This window comes from Sesamum indicum, linkage group LG13, assembly GCF_026168435.1.
Source record: "Sesamum indicum cultivar Baizhima isolate 11 linkage group LG13, ASM2616843v1, whole genome shotgun sequence".
In the NCBI taxonomy this organism is placed as follows: Eukaryota; Viridiplantae; Streptophyta; class Magnoliopsida; order Lamiales; family Pedaliaceae; genus Sesamum; species Sesamum indicum.
Window position 1 is genome coordinate 17,451,286 of NC_142669.1, and position 16,366 is coordinate 17,467,651.

Consider the following 16,366-nt stretch of genomic DNA (forward strand, 5'->3'; position numbering starts at 1 on the left):
GAAGTCTTTACTTACATTTGAGTTTGATAGATATTTTATACTCGTATCAAGGAGTGCTCGAAGGAAATTCAGTTTAAGAATTTAGATAGTTTAACGTCATATCTAGGAGCATTATTGAAAGTTTAAACTCTTATCATAAAGAGTGTTATTAACAGTTTAGGCTCTTATCAAGAAGCCTTCCAAAGTTTGCAGTGTGATGTGACATATTTTTCGTCCTTTTTCTTGTCCATCTTCATCAGTGTCAGCACTTAAATATTCTTATCATAAAGAATGTTATTAACAGTTTAGGCTCTTATCAAGAAGCCTTCCAAAGTTTGCAGTGTGATGTGACATATTTTTTGTCCTTTTTCTTGTCCATCTTCATCAGTGTCAGCACTTAAATATTCTCGTTCATCAGGATCCATGGTTATCTCAATGGCATGTGCACGAGTTGGTAATTCTTCAAAGTTTTTAATTTGATTCCTTAAAGTATGTAGCAAAGACCATAATGCGTTCCTTGGATGCATATCTCAATAGCTGAAGTTTTGAATGATCTATCCTTGCAATTGAGGTTCAAATTTCTCCAGCAGTTGATATAATCAGGCTCTTCCTTCCACAGGTGGGAGTTTGTAAGCTCGATCGTGTTGATTGTCCTTCTGATACTGTAGAAGCGATTCTTTGAGTGTATGGCTTTGTGTATGTCATGGATGACCTAGAGCTTCCATTAAGTTGTTTTTTGTAGTCCCCATGATGAATTCTTTCAGCTGGTCAATGAAAATCAACCCTTCTGAGGAGATTTGCAGCTATTTCGTTGATGACTTCTCTCTTTCATTAGATTGCTGCCTTAGAGACGTCTCAGCTTCTTCATGTGCCTCAACTTGTTTTTCGGCTATGTGACTAGCATCAGTGTTGTCGATCTTGTTCATTAACTTGCTGATTTGAGAGCTGCAAGACCTTCTATGTCTCTCGTCAGATTTGCAACTTGTGCGAGGAGTGAATGAAAAAGAATCATCCTTCAAATATCCATCATCTTCATCGATCCTGCCGAGATGGAGTAGATCTTTCTCAACAGTTTCTTATAAAGTCACATCAAGGTATGCTTTCTTGGACATACTTCTTGTGATGACTCCAATGGTTTCATTTGAACTTGAAGTAGCGACTTTGAGAGCCAGAATCTTGCTGGCAGTCATTGTGATACTTTAGAGTTTTGGTGAAGAGATGAGAGGTAGAGACGGTCCAACTGGGCGTGCCAGAAATTTGTAACACAAATTTTGTATTTATGAATTTATTGAAACAAAAAATATTACAAATGATTTTTTAATATAATTGAATATTTTTGTAGGTACAAAATCTCTACTTAAACATATCTGATTATTCACTTCATAAATGCGATATTTAATTTTGGCAACTTTGGAGGTGGAGCTTGATGCTTTGATCTCCTCCCATGTTGATTTAGGTCTCTAATAACGTTAATTTAAGGGTCTTTTGACTTATTCCCGAATTATAAAGCTATAGATATGGAGAACTTGACTTGAAATTGAATATCTCTTGGTGGATTTGACGATTTAATCTTCCGTCAAAGTGGATTCGGGTCTTGACAACGTTAATTCGCAGGTCTCCCGACTTCTTGACGAATCAAATGTTGACTTTAGAGGATTTCTGTGACGAGCGTCTTGATTTTTCTTTGAATGTCGTGGATCTTCCTTGATTTGCGTTTGAGAGGTTTGAGACTTCTTGAACCGCTCTTTTGTTTCTTTCTTCTATTGTCTCCTTAATTCTGTTTTGAGCGACCTCTTGACTCGTCTTCAGTTGTGTCTTGTCTAATGCATTGAGTTTTGTGTCTGTTGAGTGGTGAAATGCTCCTATTTATATTTGTAGCATTGAAGACTTTGCCATAATCACTTGATGACGTGGCATGATAAGGTTGGCCTTTTATGAATTGTTTCTTTAATCATAAGATGTGATATAAAGTTACTAAATCATTAATATTTTCTTATTTTGTTGGCAAGAAAAGATTTATATTGCCTTGAATACTTCAAATACAAACATGGAAATATTTGATTTATCGATCAATATTTTCTTTTATAAAGAATATAAAATTGATGAAAAAATATATTGCATATGTCATATATAATAGACAATAAATTTTGCATGCTTACAGGCTCATAGTTCATAAAAAATCAACAAAATCTTAACATTTGCTGGTTGTCTACAAATATGTTCATTTTCATAGCATCACGTGCGTTGCAGCTAAATCTAATGTATACATTTTTCCCTCCAGAAAATGCATCAAAACCTTGGAGTCTCGAGAATCTACTTGACCTGTGAAAGAATTTAGAGATGAGAACATGTATAATATTATAAATCAGATGCTCGAAATCTATTGAGATTGATTTAAAAAAATAATATAAGCTGATAATAGCTATCAACTCAGGAAAAAATTAATGAAAGATACAATCTTTTTAAACTAAACGAACATCAAGTCAAGAAAAGAGTACTTGTTGTTTTTCAGTCTTCATTTGATACATCAGCTAATGGAATTTCAGCCAAGTTTCTTGCAGAGAGTTCTGCAGACCTCAAATCACGAAGATGCTGCAAGATTTCTTGGACAAGAGCCATTCCCTTGTTTCCTTTCATCATGGACCGTATGCAGTGCTTTAAGAACTCCTTATCGGCTTCAAGTGCCTGCAGCCTCTCATACACGTGGCCAAGTTCCTCTTGCAAAACGACTTTGCTTGTTTCCAACTCGGTTCCATTGGGAATGTCGTTTAAGTTTCCTGCGTTATGTGTACTAATTTCCTGTTTATCAAACACTTCCTCTCCAAATTCATCATCAGTTGCATCGAAGAGTGGGAGGAGTTTCTTTGCCGTAGCGTCTGTAGTTTTTCCTTCAAAATGGATTTTCTTGTTATCCATTGATGTATCAAACATCCCGTTTTCTTCGTGACTGCAACTGTCGAAATCTTTAGATAACGGTGTTTCGTTTTCATGCAACGCAAAGATTTTGGCTTCCAAAACTTTGAGTTCCTCAAGAATGCACAGCCTTTCTTCCTCAAATTCTTCTAAAGAAGTATCAAAATTTCCTCCTGTTTCTTCTGGGGCATCATACAAATTGTGTTCTTGATGAGTATCATCAAAACTGATATCGTCATACTCGCCTTCTGAGTCGAGATCAATGGAACGATCACCGGTATTTCTAGCCACCGTCATCTTTTCTCTGGCTTCATAATCCAAAACCTTGTTACGGTACATCTCCAGCTCCTTTTCAAGTTCTTGCTTCTCCTTCTCTCGTTTCATCATGAGATCATTCAGAAGCTGCAGGGCTTCCTGGTCGTACTCAGCTTGTTCCTCCATCATTCTTTGATACTGAAGTGCTTCCATTTGCATTGCAGACTTCTCCTCTTGAAGCTTCGTTATCATAGCCATCGTCTCGTTGGCAGCCACTGCTGCAGCCTTTCTCTCTTCTTCTAGTTCTGTGTATAGCTCATGCAGAGCCTTCCGTTGAGCTTTTAGTGTCGCTTTCAGGTGCTCTGTCGTAAGACCCTCATCATCAACTTCCATCTCACTGATTACGCTTCCATCAAAACACTCCTCCATCCCTGATCCCACTTTCTCATTCTCAGTTTCTATTCAAAGTATTACAAGATACCTTAAGAAGTGAAAAAGGGACAATTTAGCATAGATGTTACCTTGATTATTCGATTTATTGTCTGCAGAGAGCTCGATGTTTGTGCTGTTGGAAAGAACGGCTGCTCTCACAGATTGATCACAGTCATCCAGCTCGGGGCAAGTGGTCTTAGGTTCGGCTTCAATGCTCAGCTTGTCACAATCTTGTCCCTCAGATTCTAACGTAATCACATGAACAGACAATTAGAACTAGACAGAAAAGAACATCTTGTTAAACTAGAATCCATCATAGTACTTAAACTTCAAGAACCTGGAATATTATCTGTCCCTTCTGCTTCAGCATTACTTTGTTTATCATCATGCTCTTCCTCACTATCTGTCAACGTCGTTTGGCTGGAAGCGGTAGCTGTATCATCAATCAGCTCTATGCATATGAATCTATCAGAGTCAACATATCCTGCACTCTGTAAAAGCATATCCGTTATATAAACCGATTCGTCATCCTCATTACACAAGGTATCATCGGTTGGCTGATGAGCAAAGTCGGTTGGATTAGACTCCCATTCTTGAACCTCAAAACTACCCAAATTTTCACATGCATTTCCACCATTTTCATCACTCGGAACAGAAGCTGAACTGCAGTAATCCTCAACAACTTCTGCCTTCAGGCTGCCATCACAATGGTTCTTGTGATCTGTTTGAGATAACGTTTTGCTCCGTGCAGTCGTTTCTGAAGCCTGCTCTGCATCGTCCTCCGCATCAATCAAGTCTGCAACCGACAGCGTTTTCTTGATATAACCAAGAACATCCCAAGAAGGCTTGAAGACCACAGACGGAGCATAGAGCTTTCTGCTCAAGACTTCATCACAGCAAGAACACCGGCTCTGGTCTCTGTTTTCTGACATACTCCCACTCAACCATGACAAGAAAGCAACTGTAGAAGAGATTCCGTGCACCGTTCCATCACGGGCCGGCCTAGAAAACGAGCAATCACTGCACAAAACCTTGAACTCAGCCAGTCTTTTGTGGTTAGAGCAGTAGCTGAGCTTGGAAATCTCAGTCCCATGTGCCTCACAGACATTCTTAAAGTCCACAATCTGATCTAATCTACAACACCACGGACAAGACGGTTTGAGGCCAAAGTACTTGGAAAACTTCCTTATCAGATAGGAGAAACAGGAATTCAGAAGCAGGAGGAGTATCAGAATCCACTCAAGGACAGCATACACTAGAACAACAACTGTTTTATGGCAGTTTTTATGCAGCATTCTTGCAAACTTGTTGGCTGCCATTGTTCTTTCCTGGATTCTACTATGTTTATGAACAAATACACACTGCGTGTGCTGTGTGTGTTGTGGGTGGGTGGGTGGGAGGGGGGGGGGGGTGGAGTGTTTGCAAATTGCAATCTTTCTGAGATGGTCACATGAAATGAAGTCAGTATTCCATTACAACATGGAGGAGATTTTAGCTCATTAAAGAATTCACATGTGTATTAGCGAAAGAGAGAACTTTTTCCCTGTAGCATGTGGAAAATTTTAATTCAAATCAAAATTGAATGAATTATATTGCAATTGCAATACATTTATCGTGTGATTGGTGTAGAATTTAAGAAAGGGTAATCAATCACATGGCAAGTATATGACACTTGTTCTGTGATTTGATCTAGTTTAATCTAACTTAGTTTGGATAAGAATATTTCGCAATTTGTAGAAAATTTCTTAAACCAATCGATAAGTATGATACATTTGCAATGAGATCAGTCACTTCTTATATACTAATCACACGATAAATATAGTACACTTATCGTATAAATATTCAAATTTAGCCAAACCCGACGAGAATTAGAAGCTTTTTTTGTTTTTTTAGTTTGTGAACAAGAACAATAATTAGGGGCACCACCATCTCCATAATGAGTTGTGCTAGGCTGGTAATCCCACCAAAAAGTGTACGGTTCTACTCATAATACCTTCTTTTTTGCCCTTTTCTTTTTATTTTTTTTTTTCAATTTTCTTGCTTTTTTTCAATGACAAAAAGAAAAATTATTCAAATTTCGACGTATCAAATTAATTATATTACAAGTGTTATTATACTTATCATGTGATAGATCAGTATAATAAATATAATACACTTAGCGTGTGATTAATAGGATGTTTATAGTAACTTATTTAACAATTTTTATAAGTTCATATATCTTATTATTATTATTATTATTGTTATACTTATTTTAAAAATAAAATTTTTAAAATGTTTGAATAAAATAGAACTTAAAATGTTATTAATGCCAATTTCTGTAATTAATATGAATAAAATTTGAGGAGCTTATTCAGATTTTTAGTATAAATTGAAGAAATCTTGACTTTTTAAAAAGACTTCATAATATAAACTCACCCAAACACCCCCCAACTTTAACTTAGCCCAATTCAATCAAATTAGAACCCTTTTTCCCCAATGGTAGGGTCACCGATATTTCAGCATAAGACGCTCCCAATCACTAGTAATTATTCCCTGTTTGTCCTCATCATCTATATCTAATTATCTGTATTAATATTAAAGTTGTATTATGTTTTATTATTTAAATTATGTCCGCTTTTATATTTTACCATCAAAACTTCTCTTTCTTAACTTATCGTATCAACTATAGAAGTTTTCACTTTGCCATGCATATGTGAGTAATATTACATCACATAACCGTTAAGTATCACATGTACATTGCATGTGATATTTTTTCGACAAAAAACTTGGTCGAAAAACAGTTACAACTGACAAAGTGCAAAATTTCATAAAGTTGAAATGGTTGTAGTTCGAATGACAAAATATAATTAACCATAATATAAAAAAGAAAATCATCGACACTCACTAATAATTTTTAATGACATCGTCGCATCAATTTATTATGATTTCAAAAATAATGTTTAACCGATAAAATAACTGACTTAATTATACTTTGTGATTCCAAAAATATCTTTCAATTCATAAGATGATTGATTTAATTTTTTACTATGATATATATTATTTATATATTTCATTTTTATTTATAATATATTTTAAAATATAAAAAATTATTTATTTTATGCCCTAGAAGAAACGACGTGCCACCAAAACTAACTTTATACAAAGGATTTCTAATTAAAATGTTAAAAAAAATTAATTACACATACCTGCAAATCAAATCAAATCAAATCAAACCAAATCAAAGTTTGGGCACATGAGACACATGGTATAACTCATAATTCCAAATTATTGCAAATTGGAGTCATTCGTGTGGACGCTCCTCCAAATCTTTGGTTTTAGGGCCTCCACGCATGTGCATTTCTATCCCGCAATTATCATCTTTTTACTATCTTTTATATATATATATATATAAACTATAGTCATTATTGTCACGCTCTAAGCTCTTATTATGTGAAAATATTTAATTTTTATTTGAGGTCTGAATTTAAATTAAGGGTCGGTGAATTTTCTACATTGGATTTAGATCAAAGTCTTTCAAATAATTTTATAATTATAAACTCGAATATTACCAGAAAAGTTTTGGTCATGACTCTTTAGTGTTCGAGTTAATAATATCGATTAGATGAGAAGTTTGAGGATATCAAAAAAATAATAAAAGTTGTACCTAATGTCTGAACAAAGAGACAACATATTGGAAAAGAGAACTTGAAATTGGGGAGGAAAAAAAAAGTGAAAACAATTAAAATGGATGAAATTAAGGGGTTTGATAGTGATGGGTATTTTTTTTTTGGGTGAAATGTAAGTTTCATTCATCCAAGAAATATTTACAGTGTACTCCGGGCATACCCGGAGAGATACAAAAATCCCACGCTAAAGATTAGGATACAAGCAAACCATGTGGGAAAAGAGTCCAAAGGACCCTATACAATGTAACCTTGACAAATCTAATGAGCCCCTCGGGACAGGGCGTTGAGCCCTCAAAGATGACTTCATTGCGATGCCTCCAAAGTGTGTAGACCGTGCATGCCAAAGCGAGGTGTCGCGCTTTGTTCTGCACGGACGAACCAATTTTCTCCTTCTTGAGCCACTTGGTCGCGCTTTGAAGGGTTGACATAGTCCTGCTGATGCCAATCCAGTGTCGGATCCGTGACCAAACGAAGCTACTGAACGGACATTCAAAGAAAAGGTGCCTGGCCGATTCCTTGGTGTTGATGCATAATGAGCACAAATCCTCCTCTTGGAGGAACCCAAGTCTGTCCCTTGTGGCTAGTCTACCGCGCATGCCAAGCCACAAAATAAATGAGTATTTTGGCGGGATAAAAGCCTTCCATATAGCCGCTTTCCAAGGCTGCCTCGCAAGCTTCGGCCGAAAATACTCATAAGCTTTTGACGTTTGGAGACCCTTAGGGGTAGACCATCTCGTCAGATGTTCGATTGCTGCTTCCGGAGACCCAAAGTCGGTGACCACCCTATTGCGGATTTCGGCAAGCCGTTGAAGGAGTGGAGAATCCCCCTTCTTCGGTTGCCATTCCCAAAGGGCCCTATGCCTTTTTCTGCATAATCCTTTTGTTTTTAGAAAAAGAAGAAATCAAATCTTGAAATTTAAATTGAACAATCATGTCTATAAGACACTATAATTATTTTGTTTTAAAAAAACTATATTTTTATGATTAAGAAAGTGTTTTTAGATGAGAAAAAGTCAAGAGTACTAGCTTTGTGCTATTGGGCAAACATTCAATTCTTTATTTTCTTTTAGGATTAATTATAGTTCGACCTCCTCTAAAAATATGAAATTACACTTTGCTTCAATAAAGTTTTAAAATTATACTTAAACCCCTTCCAAAAATTCTTCGTTTACACCTAACTTCCTTCTGTTAGGGTTTAGATGGAAAATATTTACGTCTGTAAAAGATAAATTAAATAATTTTTCAATTTTATCCCTTATTTAGTATTTTTATGTGATTTTGTATTTTGTACTTGTAAGGGGGATACAAAATATATATGCATATGGAGTGAGGTTAATATTATTACTATTTGTTGGATATGTGTAATTTCTTAAATTACAAAAATTTTTACATATAATTATACCAAACCTTATAAAAATTCAGTGTAATTATCCCTTATCAGATTGAATACACATGAGATCCACGGTCTAAATTCTGGAAATGATTAAAATTCCATATGCAGATATTTCATGTAGCAACTAGCAAGGAAAGAAGAACAGCCCATGTGAGTAAAAGAATAACCAGTTCACATCCCTAAAGTTTGCTCAGTGTAAAGCAAGAAAGAAAGCAGTCAATTTACAATTCAGAAATTGCCCAAGATAGAAATGACAATAATTCAAGAAGAATCATTCACATTTTCAATCAGAAAACTCCCATGAATATGTAGAAAATGACATCAAGATTGCAGTAATCATTTCTGAATAATGTTTGATATAGGTCGATCATCCTAAACTAGACCTTGTAACCTCGTACGCCAAGAAGCACGCTGCATTTGCCGGAACGCTGCGGGCCATTGCAGGTCCGAAGCCCTTGTAGAGGCCTTTAACGCCCTCCGTTTTCAAGATCTTTCTGAAGGCATCCATGGAGCCGGAGAACTTAGGATTCTTGTAGTCGTCGATCTGAAGTACACTCTTGACGACATCGGTGGGATATACGGAAACCCAGAATGAAGCCCCGGCTAAGCCTCCAGCTAGTATTAATGATCCTCTTCCTAGGCTGGATGTGTCCTGGCCTCCGGCAAGATACTGCTTCAATGCTTCATAGACGCCGAACATGGCAGCATTTCCAGGTACTTCACGTGCCAATGTGGGAACCAAACCCTTGAACAGACCCCTCGCACCGCCTTCTGATTGAAGAACATGTCTTGCCACGTCCATTGGCCCACCATATTTTATGGCAACGGTGCCTGCGCCAGTGGTTGCTAGAGTACTCTGGGCTTGCAATCTACAACTCATGGGAAAATTATAACGTCAAATAGCTAAACATCAAAATCTTGAGGCGTGACTAGATAAAGTTAGTGGGTGGCAGAAAGACAACACAGCTGAAACCCATACGAAAATGCTCGCATGCAGAAACACAAAGTGAGGTGTGTGTGTTCCCTTATGTGCCACATATGGCATGTAAAGAAAGTACTTGGAGTTTTGTATTATCTCATATAAATACTATAGACATCTTCTCTCAAGCCATATCCAATTGAGGTTTTTCAGAGTATAGTTGTACCACTAGCTACTTCCTACTTCAAACTCCTGCACCAATAAAGACTACTATCCAACAATCTTCAGTACATGAGAGGAAGAAATCACAGTGAAATGACAAAAGTTGAGAGCAGTCCAAGCCATGCTCCAGTTTTTTGGTACTTACAAGGATATATTATAAGCCCCGTAACCAGCAGTTATTTGCTTTAAGAATATCAACTCTTTCTTATGAGTGCCTTTTTTCTTCTGATTCTTCTGAAAACCTTGCAAGTTAAGATAACCATTTTTGCATCATGGTTTGGACAGGATTTACCGTTTATAAATTTTCCAGGCAAAGCAAATTGTTTCATCATGGAACTGAATCAGGCTTCTACAATTTCCTTATTTGTATGACCTGTGGGGCCAAAAGTTCTGATGCTCTTAAACATCCAAGACATCAACAGATATAAATGGAATGCGATGAGTACTAGTTTTTGTCCTCTTACGTTTACTATGTTGTTTTCTGTTTTTTTATTATGAATATCAAGTTCGTTGACAAATCAGTCTAAGGCCCATGAAAATATGCATACTAGGCAGTTAAGACATGAGTGCTGACCTGCACTTGATCAGTTCGGTTGGGCAAGCAAGAAAAGACACAGCAACACCAGCCCCGGCCCCACAAACAACCTGCTGGCTCACCGTAAGAGGTACACCAGGTGCAGACCTCAACAATGTTTCCATTTGGCCTCGAACAGTGAATAGCACGGCATTGAAGGCTGCCACGGTGGCAAGTGGGGCGCCCATGCCCTTGTACAAACCCCGTGGACCTTCTGCAGCTAATGTTTGCTTCACAGCATCTATGGCACCAGAATATTTTGGAGGTTGGCCAGGAAGTGGAGCAGGTTGACTTTGGAGCTTGACCTTTATTGTGTCAAAAGGGTGCCCACATATCAACTGTGCTGCCCCTCCAACAGTCCCAGCAGTTAGATCTTTTGCTACGTCACCCATCTACACGTTTTTTAGTGCAAGAAAAAGATTAGGTAGCAGAATTACCAAGTACAAGCACATAAAGATACAACTAACAGTCAAAACTTCCTCAGGATTCTTAATACAGGAAATTGTTGCGAGAATGGAAACAATAAGGAAGAGAATCGACTCAAACCATAAAAATGTAGCATGAACATAATAATAAGATTCAAGTTTGTATGAACGTGTATATCAAGTAAAGCTACCGTAAACTAGGTATTAAATTACTTCACACTTACTACAATTGGACAGTCCTTCAGGTGCCTGTTTCTCTTGGGTTGTCACGTTATATCTTAATCGAAGACATGCTACATTAGGTATCATTTCTGTGAATGTCTAAATTTACTACATAGCTAAGTTATTCTTGTGGCTTTCGATTTACTATATTTTGTAACAGTATAAAAATAAGAAAACATGGAAAGTCAACATCATGCTTCAAATATACTGAACCACTAAGATAATGGAAATGGTCACCTCTTAAGTTTATCAAACCTTCTCTGATTCTAGTTGCAAAACAATTGAACAAACAAGAAAACTCAAATCGGACAATTTGGAGAAGAATAAATTGTAAATTCTTGGAATCTGACAACTAGAAAAAGGTATAGAATCATCTTCACAAGCTAATAGGCACAACACGAGAGCACAAACTTGAAAATATGCAGGATGTGGATGAAAACAACAACAGAAACAAATGCACCCCAGATGATTTTCCTTGGACCTTTTAGATCATGTCCAGTTTGGTCTTTTTGTGGGATTAAGTACTAAATTTCAAAAAACTTATTCCATCACGTCTATTTATACAAAAGTACTACTATAAATATTTTATCTTTTTGTATAAAAAACCATCGCAACAATTCAAATCCAAACTCATTGTCATTATATTTCGTCTTTTTATACAAAAAAACTTTAACCAGAACAGTATAAATCCAAATACATTCCCTTTCTATCACTATTTTTTTTGTAAGAAAATTATTTATAAACATATTAGTCCAGACATAGTTAACAAGTGGCAGTGAAACACATTCGAAAATTTGAAACACAAGTCCTAACTGTCTCTGAACTCCGACCGTAACCAGTATGTGCCACTGATTCCCATCTGAAACGTTTAAGTTAGTGCATAAACTATAGATAAAGTTGTTAGGTACATAACTGCTACCCGCAATTTACAACTAACAAGTTGGAACTTTTGCATTAAGTAAATACATTTTCAAACCCAAAAACAATTTGAAAACTCTTGAAAAGAAATGATAACCTCTGAAGAATCAAAATACTCATAAATAGGGAAATTTGAGTCACAAATCCATTACAAGCAAACTACAATAAAAGCTTTGATCACATTTGAAATATGGCTCTTACCAGTAAACAAAAATGCATAGCATAGACATCTACTTTAACACCTACATTAACACTATCTCCATTGCTTAGGCACAAAACAGAGAGTTAACATATCAGCACATGATTGAACATAAATGTTGAAAGAACTCATTCATTTCCCATTACAAGAACAAACAGTGAAGCAAGCAAATCTAGCCCCAGAGACACAATGGAAAGTTCCACACCGATTTACACCATTAGAACACAAAAGCCACGAACTTGAACAGTAATTCCCACCAAACTGATTTTGCCTCGAGATAGAGATTCTGAATTCCATAAGTTCACAATCTTATAACCTACAAAGTTAAACCCTACTCGAACAAACAGATTTCGGGTTCCGAACAGATCATCGAATTTCCCAGAAAATCAAAGAAAGATTCAGAAAGGAAGCTAAAGTTCTCACCTTTTCCTCGTTCCCTTAATCCCAGATGATTCTTGCAACCAATGGACGTCCAAACAAACCTCAACCCTTTAGGCTAAAATCCCAGAAACCGCAATCTGAGATTTAAAATCACAGTCAATCACGGCCTAAATACAGACATCCAATGCTACATAAATACACAAGATATTTGAATCAAAACAAAAGGGTTTTATAAAAAAGGAAAATACCAAAAATGGTATTAGTTAACTTCCATTTACACCATATTAAAAATCAAAAGACAGCAACTTGTTGCGTGCCCTATTCATGGAGTGGGAAGTAGAAGATGGGGGGATGTATTTGGTTTTGGTGCGTTACATTATAATAATAATGCAATAAGGAAAGAGAGCGTAAGAGCCTCACGAGTGAAATCCAAGACACGACAAACATAGGAATTTGGGCTCAAGAGAGAGAGAGAGATGCGGACCAGTGAAAAGTGGGTGAGGGAGATGCGGCCGGAGTTCTTGCGCCAATCTCAGCCTCTCACGGAGCCAAGATCAAGACAAAGTCACAGTGAGAGGAGGGAGGGAGAGTTTGTGAATGAGTGGGATCTTTAGATATTCCACTTACCAATGTCATGACAAAGAAACCTTTTTCTTTTATCAAGAAAATTATTATATATAATATGTATATATGAATGCATACACCTCTTCATATTCTTTCTTAATACCCATTATGTTATACACCCTTTTGTATCCCCATTATAATTTGTAATTAAAATAGTTATGATGTATTTTGTAACCACAATTTTGGTGGTCTATGAATACCACCATGTATTTCATTTGTAAAGTGATTTTTGGAGTGAACAAAGAAAGTTTGTTGGAGAAATACATATATTTTACTTTATATTCTATTAAGAGTGATAGGCTAATAAACTTAGAATTTCTCTAAGTTTATAACACGTTATCAGCACGACGTTACGTTACGATCGATCAAGGTAAAATGTTAATTTTATTAGTATAATTTTTATTCTTTGTTTGTTTACCTTTACAATATCATAGTTACTTTTATTCTTGAATATTTCATAATAAAATATGAGTAATTATATTGTATATTTCAATGTCTCTTGAAGTAGACATATATATATATTTATATATATAAATTCTCGATTTCATCCCCTGAAGTGGATGTAATATTGCTTCCAGAAGTAGGTATATAATTCTTGATTTTATCCCCTGAAGTGGATGTGATATTGCCTCCAGAAGCAGGCATACAATTCTTGATTTTATCCCCTGAAGTGGATATGTTCTATAAAATTTCATTGCTTCCTGAAGTAAGTAATGAGTTAAAATCATCTCCAGTAGTAGGTGAAATATTTTGTACCAATTATGTGCAATATCATCCCTGAAGCGATGATAAGTATATGTTTAATTTTCTCACCACCTGAAGTGTTTTGAGATAATGGCTTGATCAAGAAGCCCGATGCTTCTTCGTTTATTTATTTGATTTCTGATAATTTTTCGATAACATAGTATAGCTATTATTATATGACTAACTTGAAGTTAACTTTATTAACTTTGCCCACATAGTTTTCTTTCATATGCCCATGTATGTATTTTACATGTTTTGCTAGTATTTGCAACAAAATTTATTTATTAAGAAAATGATTTGGCATGAATACCATTTAATTGCTATTTGTAACATTATAAGATTTAAGGCAAACATTTTTATTTAATTCCATGTATACATGCCATTATAATTCATACTAATTACATGGTAACTTATATGTAACTTAATGTTAGTAATATTTCATGTCATTTTTACTTTATATCATGTGTAATACATATTATTTTACTTTTATGTATATGTTGTATATTATGCTAAAAGTGCATATTAACTTGTTGTAGCTTAATGGCCAATCTCACAAAATTGGATTTCGTTGCTCTTGATGTTTCTGGAAAAAACTACCTATCATGGGTTCTTGATGCCGAACTACATTTGGCAAGTAGCAAATTGGGAGAAACAATAAAAGAAAATACTGTTGCTTCTGAGCAAGATTGTGCTAAAGCAATGATTTTGCTTCGTCATCATCTTCATGAGAGCCTGAAGTCTCAATATTTAACAGTCAAAAATCATTTTCAACTCTGGAAGAGTTTAAAGGATCGATTTGACCATCAAAAGACTGTAATCTTACCACGTGCAAGATATGAGTGGATACAATTGCGACTGCAAGATTTCAAAACGATTGCTGAATATAATTCTGAAATGTTTCGAATTGTATCAAAGTTGAGGTTATGTGGAGAAGATGTGACGGATGAACAAATGTTGGAAAAAACATTTTCTACTTTTCATGCATCCAACCTTGTACTCCAGCAGCAGTACAGGGAACGTGGGTTCAAAACCTATTCAGAGTTGATTTCATGCATGCTTGTTGCAGAAGAAAATAATCAACTTTTGTTGAATAACCATCACACCCGACCCACTGGTTCCAAGCCACTTCCTGAAATTTCAGCGGCATTGCCTGAAGCAAATGCTACTTCTTCACGAAAGGGGCATGGTCGTTACCATGGCTCACCACGGGGCCATTCTTATGGTCGTGGTCGTGGTCGTGGCGGTCGCGGCCGTGGTCGTGGTCGCGGTAATGGTCGTGGTAATACATGGATTAATCCCAATATTCAAAAGAACAATAGGAACAAGGCAAAGAATCAACAAGAGAAAACTACAAATGAAGATCTTTGCTATAGATGTGGGATGTCTGGACATTGGTCCCGTACCTGTCGTACGGCACAACATCTGGTCAAATTATACCAGGCTTCTGTAAAAGCGAAAGATAAAGAAGTTGAGACTAATTTTGTTGAGGCTGGAATCTCAGACAATACCCACATGGATGCTTCAGATTTTTTTCAGTCTATTGAAAATGAAGATAAAAATCTCCCTGAGCTGCCCCTACAGTTTGGTGACATTACTGAGGATTTTGACATGCTTGTTGATTAGATTTATCTCATGTCATTAGTATGTTTCTATTATTCAGTTACGTTTACTTTCATTGATAGGGTATTTCTTTAATCTTGTAATGTTTTTATATTTTATGAATGAAGTGTTTCTTTTACTTATTATATGTCTATTTCATTTATATAGAATGGATCAAGCCATTACAAATCTCAATGACAAGGAACATTGTCTTGTTGATAGTGCCACTACACATACAATTTTGAGAAACAAGAAATTTTTCTCAAGTTTGTTAATGACAAGAACAAATGTGAGTACTATTTCAGGAGTTAGTAATCTTATTGAAGGCTCCGGAAGAGCTACAATCTTGTTACCTGAAGGAACAAGATTACATATCAATGATGCCTTATATTCGAGTAAATCACAAAGGAACTTATTGAGTTTCAAGGATATTCGACAAAATGGTTTTCATATTGAAACCATGAATGAAAATGGTATCGAATATCTGTACCTTACAACATATAAAACTGGCCAGAAGCAAGTTTTAGAAAGAATGAGAACATATAGTTCTGGTTTATATGGCACATTGATAAGCTCCGTTGAAACACATAATATCACTAACCCGAAGTTAGCTGATCAAAGTATTTTTACTTTGTGGCATGATAGACTTGGCCACCCAGGTAAAACAATGATGTATAGGATCATTGAAAATTCACATGGACACCCACTAAAGGACCTGAAGTTCCTTGTTAAAAGCGATTTCATATGTTCGGCTTGTTCTCTTGGAAAATTAATTACAAAGCCATCTATGACAAAAGTGAATGTAGAATCTCCTATGTTTCTTGAACGAATTCAAGGAGACATATGCGGGCCAATAACACCGTCATGTGGGCCATTTAAATACTTTATGGTGTTGATTGACG

The 16,366-nt window shown here is 35.9% G+C and overlaps 3 protein-coding genes across 5 annotated transcripts; 1 reads left to right on the plus strand and 2 right to left on the minus strand.

Moving 5' to 3' along the window:
- Positions 1-2,092: 2,092 nt before the first annotated feature.
- LOC105176419 (caldesmon-like protein (Protein of unknown function, DUF593)) lies at positions 2,093-4,969 on the minus strand. Its single transcript, XM_011099215.3, has 4 exons — positions 3,917-4,969; positions 3,669-3,824; positions 2,478-3,578; positions 2,093-2,301 (listed from the first exon to the last, which is right to left on the minus strand). Exons 1-3 carry the CDS (start codon positions 4,896-4,898, stop codon positions 2,488-2,490), a joined length of 2,229 nt encoding a protein of 742 aa, XP_011097517.1. The 5' UTR covers positions 4,899-4,969; the 3' UTR covers positions 2,093-2,301; positions 2,478-2,487.
- Positions 4,970-8,788: 3,819 nt separating this feature from the next.
- On the minus strand, positions 8,789-13,127 carry BOU (Mitochondrial substrate carrier family protein). Of its 3 annotated transcripts, none has more exons than XM_011099144.3 (4): positions 12,982-13,127; positions 12,540-12,634; positions 10,353-10,744; positions 8,789-9,506 (listed from the first exon to the last, which is right to left on the minus strand). In XM_011099144.3, exons 3-4 carry the CDS (start codon positions 10,742-10,744, stop codon positions 9,005-9,007), a joined length of 894 nt encoding a protein of 297 aa, XP_011097446.1. In that variant the 5' UTR covers positions 12,540-12,634; positions 12,982-13,127; the 3' UTR covers positions 8,789-9,004. The 3 variants fall into 3 exon arrangements, with proteins under 3 accessions (XP_011097446.1, XP_011097447.1, XP_011097444.1); XM_011099145.3 differs by having other exon boundaries at positions 12,918-13,070; XM_011099142.3 differs by lacking the exon at positions 12,982-13,127 and adding an exon at positions 12,746-12,899.
- Positions 13,128-14,405: 1,278 nt separating this feature from the next.
- On the plus strand, positions 14,406-15,560 carry LOC148784578 (uncharacterized). Its single transcript, XM_088877303.1, has one exon. The coding sequence runs from the start codon at positions 14,406-14,408 to the stop codon at positions 15,486-15,488; it is 1,083 nt and encodes a 360-aa protein (XP_088733429.1). The 3' UTR covers positions 15,489-15,560.
- Positions 15,561-16,366: the final 806 nt, after the last annotated feature.